Source organism: Macrobrachium nipponense, chromosome 21 (assembly GCF_015104395.2).
Source record: "Macrobrachium nipponense isolate FS-2020 chromosome 21, ASM1510439v2, whole genome shotgun sequence".
NCBI lineage: Eukaryota > Metazoa > Arthropoda > Malacostraca > Decapoda > Palaemonidae > Macrobrachium > Macrobrachium nipponense.
The window spans coordinates 79,826,071-79,850,129 of NC_087212.1; the positions used below are offsets into that span (position 1 = coordinate 79,826,071).

The 24,059-nt window shown below is 35.1% G+C and overlaps 1 protein-coding gene across 1 annotated transcript; it reads right to left on the reverse strand.

Moving 5' to 3' along the window:
* Window positions 1–9,231: 9,231 nt before the first annotated feature.
* LOC135197536 (uncharacterized) lies at window positions 9,232–11,606 on the reverse strand. The gene is made up of 2 exons (XM_064224596.1): window positions 11,579–11,606; window positions 9,232–9,860 (listed from the first exon to the last, which is right to left on the reverse strand). Exons 1-2 carry the CDS (start codon window positions 11,604–11,606, stop codon window positions 9,232–9,234), a joined length of 657 nt encoding a protein of 218 aa, XP_064080666.1.
* Window positions 11,607–24,059: the final 12,453 nt, after the last annotated feature.

Sequence of the window (24,059 nt, forward strand, 5' to 3'; positions counted from 1 at the left end):
CTCTCAAAATAGCCTTTTTAAGCTGCCATTAATTTCTCAATAGGCGTAAATGGATCATTTTCCCATCTGCCACCAATTCACTGTTACAGTTTTTAAAGGTAAAATATGTTGGTAGCAATGGCCGTGTAGCAGCAAGGCGCTGAAGGTGACATCTCTCTCTCTCTCTCTCTCTCTCTCCCCCAAGGTAATTAAATCATACTCGTGAACTACAAAAATACATTTATTTAAGAGTGAAGCATTAACTAAATAAATCAGGTTCCTTAACAAAATGATTAACTGAAAAGTTAAATTCAAATCCAAATAACCCAAATAACAATAACTCAAATAACCCTGGGGATCAAACTAAAGCCATCCACCCCTTTCTTTAAAAGAACTAACATTAGTTTAGTTATAAAACTAGAAAAAGTCATAGCACAGTCTTATAGTAACACCAAAAACCATGGAACTATTAGTTAAGTTCCCATTTCTAAATAAATTACCATTTGCCAGATAAACCTGGAGAAGAAAACAAAATAAATCAAAATGACTTAAATCAAAGGTCAATGGAATAGGACATCTTTGAAATAAATATTCAAAATACAAAGAAAAGCCACACTTGGCTTAAAAATGAATATGGTTACCCATTCAAGCACTAATCACATTAATTAAAAATACAGTCAAAGGAGCCATCTTGGCCCTTTGCCGACTTCGTATAGTTCTCCATCTTAGCTAACTTAATCTCCCATTATGTAGGGGAATAGCTCGCATGTACGCAAGCACAAATTCACTCACAAGACACTCACAGATAAGTGTCGTCGCTAATTCGTCACAAGTTCATGACGTCATATACAGATCATAGTCACACCCTTGAGTCTGCACAAAAACCAGATTCAGAGAGCATATCTGCTTCTGCTCACGCAAGGACACAGGAGACGTGGTCTGTTCTGATTAACAAAAAAAAGAAAATTCAAAAATAAAAATGATATTCATAATATATATATATATATATATATATATATATATATATATATATATATATATATATATATATATATATATATATATATATATATATATATATATATTATACTGTCACCTCTACGATGGAATATCTCAGGTCTTGAAAGAATTTATAACTTACCTTAGCTTAGTATCTTACCACAGAACCGTTATTACTCATAAGGTGATAAAGAAAACACTGCTAATGTATTTATCTATGATATAATACCAATAAACCAACATTAATTATGTGAACTAAATATCAAAACACCAACACTAACATTAACTATATAACAATCACAACTGTCACAGTTAATAGTTGGAAGTATACTCCTACTTCATCCTGATAGTTAAGGTTTGAAAAAAGGTTTGAAAATATAAAAACAAGGAGCACTGAGTTGAAGTAGGTTGCACGGTCAAGAGATGGCGCTAAAGCCAAAGAGACTGAATTACTCAAAGCGGGAAAAGATACACATTCTTGAAAAGAAGATACATGTATGGATAGATGTACAAAGAGGGAGATTGGCAATTCGTCATAGTCCCCTCGCTAAGATGGGCCCACTATAGGGGGTGCCGGATGGTTGTGGTGTTGGTGGAAGTCGCGACAGTGTGTCAGCGATGAGATGGTTGGCACCTCTGATAGACTGAAGTTGTAGATTGAAGGCCAGCAAGATACAGGACCAACAAAGTAGTTTGTTGTTTCGGAGGCAAAAACATTGTCGATGGTTGGTATATACTGCTACTCAGTGGTGTCCTTCCAAGAAGGGTTGAAAGTGTAGTAACAAAGTGACGATGGCATAAAGTTCTTTCTCGACAGTGGCCCACCTGGTTTAGGCTCCTTTGAAGAAGCAAGAGTGGAAGGCGATGGGAAGGAGATGATGAAGAGTTGGTGGCGTTTCTGTGGTACTGACTGAGTAAGACTGTAGCAACACAACCCTATAACCTGTATTGCTGGCATCGCTCTGCATGGAAAATTCTTTATTAAAATCAGGAGCTCTTTAGAGGGGTTTAGAAACCAAGATGCTCTTCAGTTGATTAAAAATGTGACTGTTCTTTGGTCCAGTCAAACTTTACCTTGGGGGAAGTAAGAGCATAGAGGGGAGCAGTAATACCAGTAAAGTTCTTAATGAATTTAGTATAGTAAGAAACCATTCCTAAAAAAAGACTTCAGTTGCTGTCTGGTGGCAGGAATAGGAAGGTTCTTGATATTGTCTATATTACCCTCTTTAGGTAAAATTTCTCCACTACCAATGCAATGGCTTAGATAAACTACTTTAGCTTGACCATAAGAACTTTTACCAAGGTTGATTGTCAGCCCAACTTTTTGCAGGCGTTGAAAAAGTTCTTCCAAGGTGCGAAGATGTTCCTCCCAGGTCTTGCTGGCAATCACAAGGCCGTCGAGATATGCAAAGACATATTTAAGACCCCTAGTTATCTCTGTCATCATGCACTGGAACGTTGCAGATGCATTACAGAATCCAAAGGGCATTACTATGTAAGAAAAGAAACCAAAAGGCATTATGAATGAAGAGATTTTCTTTGCTTTATCAGTCAGTGGTACCCGATAGTATTCTTTTAGTAAATCGATTTGGGTTAAGAATTTGGCATTGCCAATATTATCTAGAATGTCATTAACCCTAGGTAGTGGATATGAATCTTTAACAGTCACCTTATTTGATTTCCTATAATCAGTGCAAAGTCTGAATTGCCCATTAGATTTGGGGACCAATATACATGGTGAAGCCCAAGGCGATGTACTGGGTTCTGCTAAATTATTGTCTAATAAATACTGATCTTCCCTTTTCAATGTTTCTAGTTAAACTCCTGTGGCTCTATAGAAAGGTTGACGGATTGGAGTGGTATTTGGTTCAAGAAAGATGTCATGCTGGACAGTAGAGCTACATTTAGGAATATCAGTACTAATGTCTGGAAACTTTAGTAAGAGTCTTGTCAATACCTGTTTTGAGGTACATTTAGGTGAGAAAGATAAGCATCTAAAGATTTTAAAATTTCACTTTTAGAAAAGCCTTAAATGAAAAAATGAGATTGATTTAATCACCATCAGAAGATTCGTCATCGAATATCAGGTTAGGTAACTATGACTCACTGTTTTGAGTGGAGTGATATAGGATTTAAGGAGGTTTATATGAACTAAAAGAGTTGGTCATTTTCTGTCTGGAGTTTACTTTAGAGGTCCTACGAAGGCTCTTGTAAGGTCCAGCATATTTTTCTCGTAAGGGAGCTCCAGGAATAGGATGATACACTAAAACTTGATCCTCAGTTTTGAACTCTCAGTTTTGCCTTCTTATTGCATATGTGTTTCATCTTCTGCTGGGAAGAAACTAAATTAATAGCAGCAATATCATAAATGTAAGGAAATCTCTTTTTCAAATCTTAAATACTGGTAAATATTTGTAGTTTCTTCTGGCTTCCTCTGCAAAATATTCTCCTTTACTGAACTTAATATAGTTCTTGGTTTTCGGCCGAACATGAGCTCAAATGGAGATACCCTTGTGGAATCATATGGTGTACATCTAAGTACATATATAAGAAGATCAAGGTCCTTATCCCAGTGCTGTGATATTTCACAGATATACTTATGTAACAAACTTTTTATAGTCTGGTGCATTCTTTCCAAGGCACCATTAGTCTGTGGGTGATAAGCAGACGAATAAACATGGATATTAAAAAGATTGCTAGTAAAATTGGTACCTTGATAACAATGTAGTTCTCTTGGGAAACCTAATAAGGCGAATGCTTTCAACATTTGTCCAACTATGGTTTTAGCAAAGATATTTTTAATGGGAAAGGCTAACGGATACCTAGTGGTAGGACAAATGGCAGTCAAAATGTATTCATTACCCTTGCAAGTCTTATGTAAGGGCTCAACTTAATCAATAATTACCTAATCAAATAGTGACTTAGGTACTGGAATGCTTTGAAACAGTGCTGGAGGTATTTTCTCATTAGGCTTACCAGTGATCTGACAGTGGTGACAGGAAGCAATGCACTCCTTTATGTCCTTTTACGCAGAATTTTATATACTATCTTATTTTTGAAGTCTAAAGGAGTAAAAAATATGCAAGAGATATAAAAGAATAACCTATATTTCATAATACATCGCTTCAGCACCTCAACAAATAAGCTCCCCAATGTACACTTCGTCTTGGTATTGGAACGAAAACAATAAGGGAGACATCCGTTGCACTTCCAAATTAAGGATGTTATAAAAGTGCACCCAGAAACGGACCATTCCGCGTCACCTGCACATAGAACGAGAGAAAAGCTCTACAAAAAACGTAAACCAAACTTGAGAAAACATCCAAAATTATTACTTAAATTATAAACGTCTCAAGATTCAAAACTTAAACTCAAAACACTCAATTTACGAATCTCACCAAGTCAACGACAATTATCACTTAACCCATCCACGATAATTTCGTTATTAAATATGGCAAAAACTGTAGCCAAAGAAATAGGCCAATCCAACGTTCTAAAAAAATAATATTAGCAGGATTTAAAAATTTTATTATGGATTACTCGAATGGTTGAGGAATATAAAACACAAACCAATAAATAAGGCCGGGTAACCTTACAATTAGCTAACCTGCATCTTATATCCACCGGCAAGCTGTCCGTCTGCGATGTTATGCAATAAAGTCTCCGTCCTGATGTGGGTCCCATGAACTATTTACTCTCGGTAAATCATCTTGAAGTGTTGCCAAATAAAATAAATAATCCCAGCGGCGGCGAAATCAGTCCTGCTCGAAAGGGCTGATATCTTCTAAAATGCTTAGAGTGCGCACTTCATTGTAGGACCGATTCTGGTCTGCCACTGCTTGAATTACGTAGCTCTCAAGAAAAGGAAAACTTTCACCTCTGCCGAAGATCCCAACACTATTCTGTAAAAAGGCAATTCTTCGGCAGTAACTAGTTAAACTAGCTGGTTCGGGGAGCTAAAAGGCATTACAGCTATTGTAAGGTAATAATGGCCTTTAATGAAGTTAACTGAAATCACCTATTTAGAAAAATTATGAAATTTTAATTTGCTTATATTATTTTTGTAGAAAAATTTAAAATCTAAAAGTTAGAAAAAAGAAAATATAACTAATATTTTGTACACCTTTCTCATTTCTGGTCAATAAAAATCCTCAAACAACCTCTTGTAGGTTTTATTTACTCCAAGATGGGATTCTGTAGAATGAGCGAGGTCAAGCAACGGTTTCCTTAAGGGCTCTGGAAAAACAACCTGAAAACAGTCATGTTGGAGCTTTGGGAGACTTGTAATGGCGAAAAAAAAAAATATTTTTCTTCACATAAAAGTATGGAGTTTTAGGGTTGTTGTCAGTAGGATCCACTACTTTATCCCAGAATTTTTCAAACTTGAATCCTTCTGTTTGAGTACAGCAAACTGGTTCTTATTTATATCAACTAAATCCTGAGCCTCTGTTATTCTGTCATTCTTTACCTTAGTAGGAGTATTATTGCTGGTTGTTTTACTAGATATTATAGTGATTACCTAGGCTATATTACCTGGCTTATTGGAGAGCTCATCTTTGATTACTACCTCAGGTGTTGTTACAATCAATTTAGGTTTAAGGATCCTACAAGATCATTACCAATAATCATCTGAATAAGATAACAAGGTAATGGTTTATCTAAGACAGCAACCTTTGCCTTACCTGTGGAATAAGGGCAGGCAATATCTACCTCAGCCTCGGGTAGATGAGTAGTTGTGGTTAGGTCACTTACTTATACATACTCTTTTGTGTAGCCAAAATTATTGTCTGGGATGAAGCAGTCTTTCAGAGCTGTGACATATGAATCATTAAGTGAAGCCTCACACATGAATTCCTTAAATGGTTGCAGATCCTGTGAAGGAACAAAAGCATGACATGTTACTGCACCTTTAATTTTCTTTGACTTACCATCAGTGCTTACTTCTGACCTCTGACATTTTGGACTGAGACAATTTTTTATTGAGTGTCCATCTTTCTTATAACATGCACAACTAACCTGTTGAGATTTAGGTGATGAGACAGTCTTTGAAGGAACTCTACTATTCTTGTGAATTAGATGATAGTCGTCAGCTAAGCAAGCTGATTTTAGTACTTCAGTTTCACCTTTAAAATATACATAAGTGGCAATATTAGAGGGAACTTTACACAGTGTTTGTCTCGCCTGAAAGAAAAGCATTTGTTTAACCAAGGCCAGGCATATGATATTAAAAATTAGGCTGCATGATGTCCCTCTACTGTACCGTACATTCAAAAGAATGCCATGCAAATCCGTATTACCTATTCTTTAATAGGGTGAAATATTGCCCATGACGCACTGATCGCTAAATTTGCATCTTTTCCCTCTATATTTGATACGTAGGTCAAACAACAAGAAAATGAAACTTTCATTAAACTTTCAAAAGAATGAAGAGTAACAAAATGAGTTATGCTATTAGAAAAAACTGCCAATTAAAATAAAACAATATATCTAATGCAGACGTAGGCTACTTCATATGCTTTCCCTAATCTGCAGACGTAGCCTACTTCATATGCTTTCCCTAATCTGCACAATCAATTACATAATATAATTACCTGTTCTATTATGCAACAATTGTAAATATAATTTATTTGATAAAATTGTGGTTCAATTAATATGTACATATAAATTTAGATTTTATTAATCGGCCGCAACTGAGCAACCTACGCACGATCATGTGAAGGGCCGTTACAAAGATTTCAAATGGACATGCATACTACCACTATCATGTTTATGTATACAAAAATAAAAAAAAAAATACTCAGTAATACATTTTTCATACACATTTTAAACATAAAAGACGAAAACCTATAACAAAAAGCCCGAAGTTTCAATTATTAAAAGCGTTATAATTAACTTCCAAATTAATAAAATACAACCACGTGAAGTCTTTGTACGTAAATGTGTTTTCCGGAACAGCGGCGGACAAGAACGAACATATATATATATATATATATATATATATATATATATATATATATATATATATATATATATATATATATATATATATATATATATATATATATATATATATATATATATATATATATATATATATACATATATATATATATATATATATATACATATATATATATATATATATATATATATATAATATATATATATATATATATATATATATATATATATATATATATATATATATATATATATATATATATATATATATATATATATATATATATATATATATATATATATATATATATATACATATATATATATATATATATATATATATATATATATAATATATATATATATATATATATATATATATATATTATATATATATATATAGTATATATATATATATATATATATATATATATATATATATATATATATATATATATATATGCATATATATATATATATATATATATATATATATATATATATATATATATATATATATATATATATATTATATATATATATATATATATATATATATATACATATACTATATATATATATATATATATATATATATATATAGATATATATATATAGATATATAAGCGAATACCACGGGAAAGGAAAGTCAGGAATCCAAGCGCTTTCGTCTTTATTCAGACATCGTCAAGGAGCTACTGAAGTACAATCGGAGAGGAAGGCCTCAGGTACAAACAAGATCAGGGAATACCAGATGGTTAATTATCAAAAAGGCGGGTAAAAATTAAAAGGGATAATCCCAGGATTATCTGGATATTGCACACGGTCACAAACTTAAACAGATTCTGACCCTAACCGAAATTACAAAGTATCTTACAGTCCAAAACATGTAAAAACTGAATATATTAATTTTGTTGCTTATATTTATCTACAACTTTTTTCATTATGAAAGCATCAAGTTTAAATAAACCAAGACTTAAATTTAGAACATTTCTATTATTTGACTTGATAAAACAAGATTCAATGATATTCCTTTTAACTGTGTCATTACATGGGACTAAGGCTCTTGCTTGACTCCAGTTAATAGGATGGTCTAAATCTCTCATATGTACAAATAATGCATTCGATATTTGCCCAGTTCTCACAGAATATTGATGTTGCTTAAGACGCTGTGAAAGAGATTTGCCAGTCTGTCCGTAATAGATTTTATCACACTTTTTTGCAAGGAATTTCATATATGCAGCCTGGAAGATCTTTGAGAAATTTTTGATTACTAAACTCTTGACATTAATATTACTGAAAACAACATTTATGTTAAAAAGCTTTAAAATTCTAGGAATATCTAAAAACCTTTCATCATAAGGTAATTTTAGAATGTTATGCTTACTAAATTCAAGTTTGTCATTAGTTGAATAAAATGTTTTTCTAGCTCTTTTCCATGCCACATCTACAAAAGTCCTTGGGTATTTAAGTTTCAATGCAATATCATAAATAGTTTTAATTTCAGTGTCAATAAACTGCGGGCTACAGACACGTAAAGCCCTTAGGAACATCCCAGAAAAAACAGAGAATTTAACATTTTGATGGTGATTGGAGTAGTAATGAACAAAAGAGGCAATATTAGTTGATTTTCGAAAGACTGAAAAGGTGAAATTTCTATCATTTCTATGGACATTACATCAAGAAAATTCAAATTACAATTTCTTTCTTTCCTTCTACAGTAAATTTTAATAGAATGGGACTAAATTATTGAGATTATTAAGGAATTCCTGGAGGTTTTCGTGAACTGGCCAAATACAGAATATATCATCCACGTATCTAAACCAAATAACTTTTTGGGGCAATAATTTAGTCCCAGGGGAACTAGCATTTAAAGATTTTGATGCCATTGAGACTGCTTTACCTACAGAAACTATTGTCAAATTTAGTTTCTGTGCTACTTCCTCACGTATAAAACTATCTGAACTACAAGAATCAATTAGTGCCTTCAATGAATGGCCATTTACAGTGATGTTTGTAGCTGCATGTGAAAGATTCTTTGGATAAGTGGCAGCTATTGTAAGCAAAGTGGGGTTATACAATGCAGCAGTAGTACTACCTGAAGCCTTTGATTTACAGACTTTTGCAAAATGACCTGTTTTACCACATTTGTTACATTTAACAGTACGTGCAGGACAACTCACTCTACCTGTACTGTGGAGTGCATTACCACAAAAATAGGGCATAGGGGCAAAAAAAAAAAAAAAAAATCCCCCCCTCTTGGATAGTAAGCAGCAGCAAACAGCTGAAGTCTCAGGTGTCAACTTCTTTCTGCTTCTTCTTTGTTGGCTGCTGCTGCTGGTCACCTCTGGGCTGTGCCTGCCGCTCTGGAACTAAAGCAGCAGTATGAGGAATGGGTGGAGATGTATACGCGTCGGCACTACGCTGGGCAAGATCCAACGTACAAGCTTGACTGTGTGCAGCCTCCAGGTTCAGTGACTTATTTTCTAGTAGGCGCTGACGAATAAATGCTGAGGCAATACCATTGATGAATTCATCACGTACTAGCTCCTGCCGATATTGCTCAGCTGTGACTGCCTGGAAGTTACAATCCTTGCTTAGCTTATGTAGTTCCCTCAGAAATTCATCAAGGGATTCTCCTGACTGCTGTCGTCGTGTCGCGAAAACATGCCTAGCAAAAACTTCATTCGGCAACTTGACATAAGCACTCTCCAGTTTGGCGATTGCACTCTCAAAAGTACTACAGTCTTCAATGAGTTCATACACACTCGGGGACACACAATTCACTAATGCCCTCAACTTGTCTGGTGCAGCATCTCCACTTTCTTCTATGAAGTTGGTGAATGTTTGATGCCAGTGCTTCCACTCTTTGGCTGCAGTGGTGAGCTGGGATCTGTGTCCAGTCTGGACGGCTTCAGCAGCTTGGCCATGATAGGTAGTGTGTTGAATAAATTGTAATGAAAGTAAACATTGGTGACAGATTCCAAGCTTTATTCAACACATTACCAAACTACCACATCTGTAACAGAAAAACAGACAATAACTAACAACATTCATGCACACATGAACACAAGCACATAACTTATGACAATCATGCTACAAAACATTAACATTAGAAAACAACATAAAGAAATAGTTTGATAGCTAGAACCTACCACAAATAATACTACAAGAACTGTTAAAGGAATAAGTATTTAGTGTCTATCATATATTAAACTACATTATTTTTATTTATTTCTTAGAACTGTTAAATGAATTAGTATTTAGTGTCAATCATATATTAAACTGCATTATTGTTTGCTCATTACATTTATATTCTCCGTTTAGGGAATTATTCAAATTCTCGTGTTCAATTCCTTATATTTAATTGGTAAATACTTTACTACATTTATGAAAAATAGACAAGTAGCACATTTATAGACATTATATCAAATATATTTCATTCACATGTAATAGACAAATACATTCTCTCTCTCTCTCTCTCTCTCTCTCTCTCTCTCTCTCTCTCTCTCTCTCTCTCTCTTATAACATTATCAATACATGTACAATAATTACCACACATCTTCCTCTTAGAATATTTGCATGATATTAATTAAAAACATGGAATATTAATATTATTTGTAATTAATAATAAAAAATACATCAACAGATTACAGCTACATTTCCATGAGAAAACTAAGTTTCCATGAGTAAAACAATGCATAAATCACAAAAATACACATATTTCCTCTCTCTCTCTCTCTCTCTCTCTCTCTCTCTCTCTCTCTCTCTCTCTCTCTCTCTCTCACACGTCTTAGTCCATGCAAAGTCCGAATATGCTGCTTTAGAAATCGGTAATTGTGAGAAATTCTTTGAAACATGGAACTAAACATAATGGCACTTTACAGTTAAAACACCAGTAACACGTATCGTTACGTTTAGCCGGTCGTTTAGTCGTGTGCTTGCAAACATAGCAAGCACGTTTTGCTGGCTGTTTTTTTTTCAATTGCGAGCAAAAACTCTATGAAATGTAGTGCACCGACTCTTATCAGTTTCTCTCTACCAATCGTGTGTCACAGTTAGTTGTTTAAAAACTGTGGTTACCCCTATAAGACTATAATTATTCTGCCCCAGCCTAACCTCCTCGTGCCCCACAAATATAAAATGTAATCCGCTTTCTTCGCAAGGTCACTTGGGAAAGTTTGTCGAGGTGTTATATCTGTTAGAATGATTATAGAAAAATAAACATTTTGTACTGTTTGTTTGCAAATAATTCAAGCATTGATAATTTGCTTTGACTACCAAATCGACCGTTGGCCCTTACAAAACTTTATGTATAATTGCCCGAAAAGTTCTCTCTCTCTCTCTCTCTCTCTCTCTCTCTCTCTCCTTATACGTACAATAATTGTTCCAAAGTACTGAAAATAATAGTGTAATTTATACTTGTAGGATTTACAAGCATAAAAAGGATATTTTTACCTTCAAACGTCGACTCCTATCAGTACATAAGAATATCACGAAAATAAGAAGGAAAAAGCAAATATCTAGACTCTCATCCGCCGTTAAAGGGAATTATCAATAAACCTCCCCTAAGGGCAAAACAGAAGCCTTGGTAGCGTTACCATTGTCAGGGTTTGGAGTGAAACTGTCACTGACTAACAGCACCGTCGCAAATCGTGATCACCCATGTCTGCCAACAATGATAGCCAGATATCAAAATATCATTATGATTCTATTATCTAGATCTATATATTGTTTTTTTGTGTTGTGCTGGCGTAGAATATCTTGGACTTGCATGTGGTAATAATTTTAATGCGAAAAAATCTGTTATCATGGCGTGAAAGGGCAACCGTATATATACGTTAATAGTCTTTGTGACAAAAAGTAGCCGAACGTATATATACGTGAATAGTCGAAGAAGGGTTAAAACACCAAAAGTAGTACTAGTACTAAAACATCAAAGCAAATATTGGTCAAAAATAGCGGGGTGGGGTGGAACAGGGGCTGATTTGTGGAGTGGAATGGGTTGCCAAGGAAGGAGTGGCCTACTGGATTTGGCTGGCCACAGGTGTGCAAGTGGGGCACTCACCAGAGGAAGGCAAAGTCTGAAAAATTCAATCTTACCTCAACCTGAATGTAAACTAACCAAACTTAATCTTAACTAGGCTAATAACTTAAGGAAAATGTCTGCTTCTTCCTTCTCTTTCTCCAGTCTCCTCCATCCACCAATCTGTTCCCATCCTTCAGTTCCTCAAATTCTCTCTGGTTCCTCCTCCTCCTCCTCCTCCTCCTCCTCCTCCTCCTCCTCCTCCTATTGATCTCATCATGAGGAGGAGTCAGGTTAAAGCTGATGTTACTGCTGCTTCTCTTGGTATCATTATAACTGATGTTGCTCTCATTCTATATCCTCATCTTAACTGCTCTTATTCTTTTCTTCTACTCGTCAGGTTGTCTCTTCTTGAAGTCGTCTGCAAAATGGCTTCCTCAGCGCCCGTTGTTTCCTCCAATGATTTACGAAATGTAAAACGGAGCCTATTTGTTAGGAAGTACGGAAAGAAGGTAGTTCACCTCATATACACCTTCCACTTTCTCCACGGACAACACAGGAGCATCCGAGAGATTCTCACAGACAACCAAGTTCCACTACAAGGGAGGAGATGTCCCTTCAACGACCAGGACATCAGAAATCTCACAGGGAAGCTTCCAGAAGATCTGGACATCACATTGATGAACAAAATCTGCCAGGCTCTTTGGCAAAAGGGGGTGAATGACCCTGGAGATGAATTAAAAGGGTTATTAAAAAAGATCAAAGATGAGAGGAACTTTGTTAGCCATGAAGAGTCTCATATGTCAGAACCAGAATTGGAAAGTAAACTCAGGGGCTTTCAAGCAACGCTCGAGGAAACTCTTGAGAAAATCAAGTCTCTCTTTCCATCTCATGGTCCTGACACTGACCACCTTAAAGCAGAGATCCAAGATGCTGTTCCGAAGCTCCTAGAAAAGGTCCGTGAGAAATATGATCCCTCAAACCCCCAGGATATACAAAGGCTTAAAGAAGAAATAGGAGAGTTTGAGAGCGAATTCTATGAGATGATACAAGAATCATCTGCAAAAGAACTCCTGTCTATCAATGAACGCCTCTGTCAGATTTTGCCCTATGACTGGCTCACTCACCATGGTACTACAGATCCAGGACAGATTATGGTACCTCTACAAGTGGCGGATGATCAGGAGTTAAATAAAGGTCTCCATGGCAATAAACGTATTATTGTAAATCAAAAAGAAATCTTCACCATTAAAAACCCGAAAGGAAAAGACCCTGAAGTTGTGATTATATCTGGCGATGCAGGTTCTGGAAAGACCACAATTCTTTGTTCCTATGCGGAGGGATGGTGCAAGAAGACAAATGATGTGCCAGAACTCTCTTCCTTCCCATTTCTGCTCTGCATGCAGTTCAGGAATCATGACCACGACAACTTTGATGACTACATAAGAAACATGATTCCAAAAACTGCTGCTCTATTTCCCTTAGACCTTGTCAAATCGGTAGTCCTGGATTCAAAGTGTTTGGTCTTGTGTGATGGCTATGATGAGGCCAATGAGAATTCAAGTAAACTCTTCCAAGAGTTTTTGAAAATGAATTCAAATAAGATGAAGTTTGTTGTCACGACACGTCCAGGAAACACAGAGGGTGTAACCAAAATTGTGAATAAAGCACAACGTTCCAGAATCAACCTCAAAGTGTCAGGTCTTCAGAAAGAGGATATGAAATCGCTCACAGAAAAGCTCATTGGCCACCTGCTGAAAGATGATGTCACCCAACAGGAGCAAATGAAAAAGGAGCTGCTTCAGAAAATAGAAGAAATGAACATTGGCACTAGAGCCATCCTGCAAACCCCATTGTATTTCAACCTGTTCGTTCTCCTTTACATTGAGTGTCCAGATCTAAGGGATGAAATGAGCACCAGGACATCGGTCTACTTACAGCTGAGAAGGCACAAGATCAAGAGAATCTCCGACAAGACAGGGATCTCTGAAGAATCGCTGGAGGAATTTGATGCACTGTACAGAAAATGGTGTTTGAAACATTACCATGAGAGAAAATATGAATATTCCGAGGTAGAAGTAAGAAGCTTTAAAGGGGAGATCAGTTCTCCAGAGGTATGTCAGAACTTTGATGCCATCATGTCGTCCTATTTCTCCATAAAGAAAACAAAGAAGCATCTGGACATTGTCAATGTCTACTGCCACAGACACAGAAGTGAGCAGGAGTTTGCAGCTGCAGGCAGCATCTGCGATGATATCATCACATCAAATAGAAGGACACGAGGAGGAAACATTCTTCGGGATGTGCTGCCATCACATTTCAAGCGTGAAGATACTGATGGAAGTGGGGATGAAGATGAAAATGAAGTGGAATATCTATTTGAGGAATTTGTAGGAGTGATTTCCTTCATACCAGGAATACTGTACAGTACTGAGAGAGATGTGTTTTACGATACAATAGAGGAGATTCATGAACTCTTTGTATTAAAAAGCATCTTTTATGATATACATGATGTTTTTTTGGAACCATGTATTGAAACTAGACTGGACGATAAGGTTTTGGAATCACTTGTGTCACAGATGAAGAGAGAAACTTCTCTGAAGGACCAAGTAAAATTCCAACAACCCAAGGAGTCCCCTGTTTATGTCCTACCATCCTTGCTTGGCCCTAAACTGAGGCCCCGAACGAGATTATATTGGAATTTGGAAATTTTCCCAAAAAAATGCAACAGTTTCACCAACTCAGTGAAAACTCGTACAAGTCCTGCCGCTCGATAACATTCGTATAGTGGTTGATCTTCAGATGCGTCTAAGTGAGTGCACACAACTTCCAGGACAGGAGGAGGAGGAGGAGGTTTTGCCTCCATTGGATATGCTAAGTAAGTAGGAACTTCCTCAATCTTTACTTCCTTAATTGTGTAGTAATAAAATCTTCAGCTGTAAATAATATACAACCTTTCGCTTTTTATTCATTCTATGCTTCTTCTTCTCCATCTTTGGTAATAACCTCCTCACAAGTTATTTAATAAATAGAGAAGAAGATGAAAAAGAAAAGGTAATGAAAGGATAGTCACCGAATTGCCTGTTTCTTCTGAGAAGAGATTTTAAAGTTATGTGAATACGTCGGCATGTGTCGGTTTTTCTCTCTCTAACAATATACAATATCTCAAAAATTCCTCTCATTTGTTTCATCCCACAGGATTGACCATTCATGATGATGGATACAAAGACGTAGAGAGCCTGAGGAGGCCCTTTTCTCTCGCGACTCCACCAAAGGAATTACTGAGATTAAGATACGTAATGTCTGAAGCTTCTCGGGGGAGGGGGGGCGTTTTCATCGCCAGACCGTCATAAACCAGAACGTTTTCCAACAACCAGGGAAGAAGAAGGAGGAGGAAGAGGCTCCACTGATTTAGATATGGTCTTAAATGAAGGTGAGTAGTAGTAGTAGTGGTGGTGGTGGTGGTAGTATCGGTAGCATCAAATGTCAACCCTCATGAAAGAAACTGTTCTTTTTTTCCTTTTTCCTCCTCCTCCTTCTTCCTCCTCCTATCTCCTCCTCCTCTTCCATTATGAGCAGAATGAAAAGTATAAGAAAAAGAAGGAGAAGAAGAAGAAGAAGCAAGAGGCGAGGAAAAGGAAGACTTGAAAAATAATCTCTCTCTCTCTCTCTCTCTCTCTCTCTCTCTCTCTCTCCTCAAGGGGAATAACAATAGTAATGATGATAATAATAATAATGATAATGATAATAATGACAGTATTGAAATATACTACATTTTATGCTATATTTCTTTAACCTCCTCCTGATTATTATTTTCTCTCAATTACCATAGTTCTTCTTCTTCTTCTTCTTAGTCACTACACACACACACACACACACAACACACACACACACACACACACACATATATATATATATATATATATATATATATATATATATATATATATATATATATATATATATAGTCATATAACAAAAGTAGTAACAGATTAGTTATCCTGCTTTTCGTGTGTGTGTGTGTGTGTGTGCTTGTGTTTGTGTGTGTGTGAGTGTGAGTGTTGAGCAGGAGTGAGAGGTGGTAGGAGAAGGTCAAGTAGAGGAGGTGTAAATGATAATATCCTGCCATTTTTTTTCCACAGGTCCTGCTCCTGACATAAAGCTCCTACTCCAGTCGCTGACTGTTCCTTCTCCGCCTCTGAGGAAAAATATGGATTATTTTGGTGCCTTTTGATACACCGAATGATGATGATTATGATGTGAAGAAGTTGAAACAACTCTGCAAGAAAACAAGGAAGTGAAACGCTTAATGGTTTCTAATGGTCCACATGATGTTATAGTGAATGCTGATAGTGAAGAAAGAAGAACAACAACAACAACAACGAGTAGAAGAGGGAGAGGTAAGAAGAAGAATAAAGAGAAAAAGAAGAAGAAGGAGAATTACACAACAAGCAGAAGAGAAAAAAGAAGAAAAAGAGAAGAAGAGAAGAAACGGAGAATGAACGAAGAAAAAAAGAAGAAAAAGACGATGAAAAAGAAAAAAAAAGAGAAAAAGAGAATAAGACGAAGAAGAAGCAGAAGAAGAAGAAAACGGATGATGAAGAGAAGAAAAACAAAGGAGGAAGGGAGGGTGGCTTCACAAGACATCATTCAAACTCCCACTGCTGAGTCAGGGAGGAGGAGGGGGAGGAGGAGGAGGAACAGGAAGACTTCCCTATGAGAAGCCACTGAATATACCTGTATATCCCCTTCTGTTTCAACACCTCCCCCTCCCCCTCTTCCTCACTAGCACTTCCTAGTCCTTCCTCCCGCCCTCCCATTGTTCCCACATGACCTGAAATAAGCTCTCTGTCTGCTCCATCTTCCTTTTCTGTGCGTCTGTTTGTTATGCTGTCTTGCTGTCACCCACAGGAAAGGAGAGGAACTGCTTCTCTCTCTCTCTCTCTCTTTCTCTCTCTCTCTCTCTCTGATGTTCCTAAGTGGTGGTTTCGAGAGACTGCATAAATAATCAAGAGATAGTATGCTTTATTTCCATTGTTCAGTTTGTATTATTATTAAGGCTATATTCAACAGGGATCTCTCCTAATACCATAAAATAAGAGAACCCTTCTTACATAATTCAAGATATGGCCCTTATATATATATATATATATATATATATAATATATATATATATATCATATATATATATATATATATATATATATATATATATATATATATATATACTGGTGCCTCTCCTGTTGTTCTGAAATTGCCCTGAATACAGAGGACAGATGAGGAAATGATTGAACTGATAAAAGGTGTTGTTCAGCTTTCTAAATGTTGTTGCTATCATTTATTTGTTTGTTTTTGTTCTCCAGAATATAATATGTCTTGTCAGTTTCCTTTATGTTGTTTTGCAGGTGAAGAAAGGCAAAGTAACTCATGAAGGTTACGCTGATATGTTTGTACACTAGTTAAGTTTACTTAGCTGCATTTAAAGTTCCACTTGTGAAGGTGACAATGTTGCAAATGTTAAATAATATGCCGCTTTTTTTTCATTATTTTGCTTTGAGTTTTTGATGACTACCGAGATTTATTTGTTTATCTTTTGTCCTTTTCTTCGACCATATTTGAGAACCTGTTGCATTTTTTAACTGTAATAGTGCAGTCATTAGACTTCCCTATCTATATATCTATCTATCCATCTATATGGAAATACCAAAATGTCAAGGATGCATAATTTGTTCAAGCTTTGCAAATACACTGAATGCTTACTTACACTGGGTGTTTTATTAGCCATTTTAAGCATAAATAATGAAGTAGTTCTGGTAAGAAGTTTCCATACTGGAGATGGAAAAACCTTTGTATGTTTGACAATAAAAACTTTATGTCAAATTTATCGTCACCTTTTGTGATCTGCATTTTAGTAATGCTTCCAATGCGTACAACTTATGATACTGAATGAGTACAAACACTATTCACAAACACAGCGACGACAGTTACAATTAAAAGATAAAGTCAATTAGTCAAAAGATTCCTTCAACTTGCAGAAGTTGCATAAAGTTGTCAAGCAAATTGCCTCAGAAAAAATAAAACACAAAAGCAAAGTGAAAAATTGATAATAATAAGTGACGGTCAAATTGGACAAAATACACATCAATTGAAATGAAACACTCTGACAATTGTCAGTCAAAAGGAACAAACATGTATGGAATAGATGCTAATGATTCTTCCATTACCAAACTCAACCTCAAAACTGTGTTTGTAGTCATATCGACATAATAATAATAATAATAATAATAATAATAATAATAATAATAATAATAATAATATAATAATAATAATAATAATAATAATAATAATGGACGACATCAAGCTGTATGGTAAGAGCATCAAGAAAATAGATACCCTAATCCAGACTATAAGGATTGTATCTGGGGACATCAGGATGGAGTTTAGAATAGAAAAATTTACCTTAGTCAACATTCAAAAGGGCAAAGTAATAAGGACTTAAGGGATAAAGCTACCAGATGGGAGCCAAACATCAAACACATAGATGAGACGTATACAATAGACCTGGGAATAATGGAAGGAAGGGTATAAAACACCAAGAGATGAAGGACACGATGAGGAAAGAATAATATGCAGAGACTCAAGGTGATACTCAAATCAAAACTCACGCCGGTAAATATGATAAAAAGCCATAAACACATGGGCAGTGCCAGTAATCAGATACAGCGCAGGAATAGTGGAATGGACGAAGGCAGAACTCCACAGCATAGATCAGAAAACCAGGAAACATATGACAATACACAAAGCACTTCACCCAAGAGCAAATACGGACAGACTATACATAACACGAAAGGAAGGAGGGAGAGGACTACTAAGCATAGAGGACTGCGTCAACATCGAGAACAGAACACTGGGGCAATATCTGAAAAACAGTGAAGACGAGTGGCTCAAGAGTGCATGGGAAGAAGGACTAATAAAAGTAGACGAAGACCCAGAAATATACAGAGACAGGAGAATGACAAACAGAACAGAGGGCTGGCACAACAAACCAATGCACGGACAAAAGAACTAGCCAGCAATGACACAGGGCAATGGCTACTGAGGGGAGAGCTCAGAAGGAAACTGATGGAATGATAACAGCGGCACAAGATCAGGCCCTAAGAACCAGATATGTTCAAAGAACGATAGACGGAAATAACATCTCTCCCAGATGTAGGAAGTGCAATACGAAAAAGGAAACCATAAACCACATAGCAAGCGAATGTCCGGCACTTGCACAAAACAAAATCCAGTACAAAAAGAGGCATGATTCAGTGGCAAAAGCCCTCCACTGGAGCCTGTGCAGGAAATACCAGCTACCTTGCAGTAATAAGTGGTACGAGCACCAACCTGAGGGAGTGATAGAATTCGATCAGGCAAAGATCCTCTGGGACTATGGTATCAGAACAGATAGGGTGATACGAGCAAATAGATTAGACGTGACGTTGATTGACAAAATCAAGAAGAAAGTATCACTCATTGATGTCGCAATACCATGGGACACCAGAGTTGAAGAGAAAGAGAGGGAAAAAATGAATAAGTATCAAGACCTGAAAATAGAAATAAGAAAGATATGGGATATGCCAGTGGAAAGTGTACCCATAATCATAGGAACACTAGGCACGATCCCAAGATCCCTGAAAAGGAATCTGGAAAAACTAGATGCTGAAGTAACTCCAGGAATCATGCAGAGACTGTGATCCTAGAAACGGGGCACATAGTAAGAAAAGTGATGGACTCCTAAGGAGGCAGGATGCAACCCGGAACCCCACACTATAAATACCACCCAGTCGAATTGGAGGGCTGTGATAGAGCAAAAAAAGAAAAATAATAATAATAATAATAATAATAATAATAATAATAATAATAATAATAATAATAATAATAATAATAATAATAATAATAATAATAATAACAGGTATCTCCCTCAAACAATAATCATAGCAGAGTGAATCCAAAATGAAGGAACAAATCTTGGGTTACATAACTCTACAAATATTTTTAGTATTATGACCCTCTCTCTCTCTCTCTCTCTCTCTCTCTCTCATCTCTCTCTCTCTCTCTCTCTCTCCGTCTCTCTCTCCTCTCGATAAATAATTAAAATAAAATTAAATGAAATAATAAAAAAGATAAAAAAGATAAAAAAAAATTTGAAAACATTTAAAAGAAAAAACTAAAAAATGGAGAAAATTAAGTAAAACATAAATAAAATAAAATATAAAAATAGAAAAAAATAAAATAAAAAGTAAAAATATAAAAAAGAATATAAAATGATAGAAAAAAATAAATTTAAAAAATCATAAAATATAAGAAAAAAAATTAAAAAATTAAAAATAAGAAAAATAAGTAAATGAAAAATAAGGATTTATAAAAATAAAGAATAACAAAACAAAAAATATAAAATATAAAAAATAATTCAAAAATTTAAAAATAAAGAATAAAAAAACAATAATGATAGAAGTAAATAAAATAAAAAAAAAATAAAAAAAATTAGAAAATAAAAAATAAAAAGAATAGAAGAAAATAAAAAAACATAAATATTAAAAAATAAAAAAAAATTAAACAGAAAAATAAGAAAATGAAGAAAAAACTAAAAATAAAACTGAGTAAGAAAAAAGATAGAATAAACAATAAAACAAATAAAAAAGATAAAAAAAGGAAAAATAAAGAATGAAGAGATAAAAAAAATATAAAATCCCGTCGGAAAGGCTATAGAAGAAGAAGAAGAAGAAGAAGACAGCAGCTGCAGCAGCATCTCCTCCCAGTGGAGGAGGGAAAAGGCGGAGGAGGAGCAGGGGAGGAGGCAGCAGCAGCAACACCAGCTGACTGCAACCAGGAGCCACTCAGACTGGAACAGTATCATCCCAGAGAGCAAGAAGGTCCAAGGACGCTTCTTCCACCAGAGGCAACGCTGAGCAGAGTCTTCCTCTGAAGGGGACCACTACTTCTCCTTCCTCCAAAGACATAAAGTGCAGTATTTGTAGGAAGCCAACCAACAACTTAACTTATGTTCATTTCTATTCTTACCACCATCTTAATATCAAAATATCCATTTTTTTCTTCCATGTTTTTTACAGGATTGCTCATTGTCAGTCCCTCAATATTTGGATAAAAAATTTGAATACATAAGAAAAACAGGGAAAAAGTTATGTTATCCTTCACATACATTAGATATTTGCTATAATGAAATTCACAAAAAGTTTTATAGTGTAAGTAACAATGAGAAAGAAACTTCTAAGAGCATTCTCAGCTTGCCTTATTTTAACAGTTTTGAAACCATAAAAAAGTTATTGTTAAATTTTTTTAAGGTCAACCTCGTTCTTTCCTATAATAAAACTCCAAGAGGAATGTTAATAAAAAATGGACCCAGGGAAAGCAACAACATAATATACAAAATTCCATGTATGGAGTGCCCCTCCTTTTATCTCGGACAAAACTGGGCAAACATCCAATGCAATATTCATTCATGTAAGTGAAAACAACCACCGGATAAATTGGATTGGTAGTTCAGTTTGCAAGATCAAAAGATGTCTTATCACGAAATCTTTTAGAATCTGCCATTATACAACCTACTTCCCATTGTAACTTTAATATTGGTCACAGCCTGTTTCATTCAGACCCTTATATTTGTAACCTTTTTAAGAATGACCTCAAAGATAAAATCACAGACTTAAATACAAATTAGTTGCCTCATAGATATTTTCTTTGTATATGTATGTTTAATATATTTTGTGAATAAGTTTTTGTTTACCAAAGGTTTGAATGTGGTCAGTTGCCGCCCTGTATTATCCTCTAAGTTTCTTGTCCCTATGTCTGAGCAGTTGGACTTAATCCTTCTGTAAACCCCTTAAATTGTACCCTTGTTTTTGTTTGTTTGGGAAGATTACTAATTCTCCAGGTGTGTTGGATTCTAAGTACTACTCTCCTTTTAATCCCTACGTATCTGTCACGTATACGACCCTTCCTTGTCCTCTTTTTCTCATATATATTAACCCTCTCCGTCCGGACGGGTGAACAACTTGTCTGCGTTCCGGTCTTGGTACTTTACCCGTCGGTGAACAGTTGAAGAGTTAGACGCATTGAAAGTTCCCACAAAATGCTTTCTAATTTTACCCCTGTATTTTTTATCATGACTATAGTGGTACCATTGGAAAGCTGAACGTTTTATTCAAGCGTAATATTAAAACTTCTTAAAAATAAAATAACAACTACCACCGTTTTAGATGTGATAAAATAGGACCAAAAATAATTTTTAGCCTTTCTTATTCTCTTTCTCTGATTTCAAAGGTCGAAAAATATATTTTCTGGTATTATTCAAATGTAAATAAATTTTACTTAAGTAGATAGAAATATTTCTTACTTACAGTGATGGTAAATATTTCAGTCAACATTAATTGTTATTTTATGAATGGCAAGACAATAAACAGAAGCATCCATCGAGCATTTCATGGATGGTTAGTTTATAGCCGACGCTGGCAGCACTGATGCTAGGTAAAGTTACTCATCGTCTTAGCTCCTCCTCCTGTCTTTGACGTTCAGCGTCGGCCTGTTGTTATAAACAACCACCAAGGTCATAGTCAGATCGCGTCACGTGTGCATTTCTGCTTTATTCTTGTGCTGTTTTATCAGTTCTTGTAATGCTAGTTTCTTGTCGTGCTTATCTGACTTTTTCATATTTTCACACGTCTACATTCACTCTTTTGTTAAAAATTCTGAATAATGAAAAATAATCCTCCTCATGCCTTTCACCTTCCAGAGCATAGAAGCCTCACTGGCATTTCTTCCTCGGCTTTTGTCACAGTATGTTTATTAAGAAGGCAATAGTGATACGTAATAGTAAAAGAGTAAAGAATTTATGGTGATTTCAACCTCCATAGCTGTATATTGTAGGCCTACAAATGAAAATGTAGTTATAGCATAGCTTTCGTGTGTTTTTTTCAAGAATACTTCAATATAAATTAAAATATTAAGCAAAACGAAGAGTCAATCTTAAAATGAACAATCAGTAGTTATAGGGTGATTTAAAAACTGATTTATTAACAAGAATACATTTTATAACCATCGATTCCATATCCTCAACTAACTCCGATCAGTAATAAAGTTATATCGTCGTTATGATCTTGTTCAGTAGTTGGGGCTCTTTTAAAATCATACCAAATAAGCAAGATATAGTGTTCTGTTTCCAACAATGAATTATTAATTAAAAGAAGACAGAATATTTAAATTTCTTACGGAAGATTCAATCTACGATGCAATGTCTTCATTTTATGTGAAAGTAAGTATATATATATATATATATATATATATATATATATATATATATATATATATATATATATATATATATATATATATGTATATATACGTGTGTGTGTGTGTGTGTGTGAATAAAGTAACAGCTACGAAAGAAAACTGAAGCACTGGGGATGCTGAGTACTTTCGTCTTACAAGACATGGTGACCATGTCTTAGTAATAAGACGAAAATACTTAGCATCTCCAGTGTTTCAGTTTTCCTTCGTGGCTGTAACTTTGTTCATATAATCATCACACTTTTAATTTTTTGCAATTTAAAAACAAACATATATGTTTATATTTACATATGAAAATAAAAGGCCCATGAACTACTATTTGAACGTTGCAACCACATAATCCGAGCACTTCCTTCTGTGCCCTTGTTCACTGGTAGAATATGGACAGATGGTGTGTTACAAAGCATAAGTAGCTGTGGCAGTAAGTCTCTGTAGGAATGCATACCATCAGAGACTTATTGCCACAATTAATTATGCTTTCTATAATACTATTGAAACCCACCATCTGTCCATATTCTACCAGTGAACAAGGGCACAGAAATAAGTGCTCGGAGTATGTTGTTGCAACGTTCAAATTGTGTTTTATGGGCGTTTTATCTTCATATATAAATATAAACATATATGTTTGTTTTTAAATCGCAAAAATTAAAAGTGTGATGATTATATGAACAAAGTTACAGCCACGAAGGAAAACTGAAACACCGGAGATGCTAAGTTTTTCGTCTTATTAATATATATATACATATAT

Coding starts and splice junctions, on each gene's coding strand:
- LOC135197536 (XM_064224596.1), bottom strand. CDS start 11,606: ATGGGTGATCACGATTTGCGACGGTGCT. Junction 9,861..11,578: donor TCACGATTTGCGACGGTGCT/GTTAGTCAGTGA, acceptor ATCATGGCCAAG/CTGCTGAAGCCGTCCAGACT.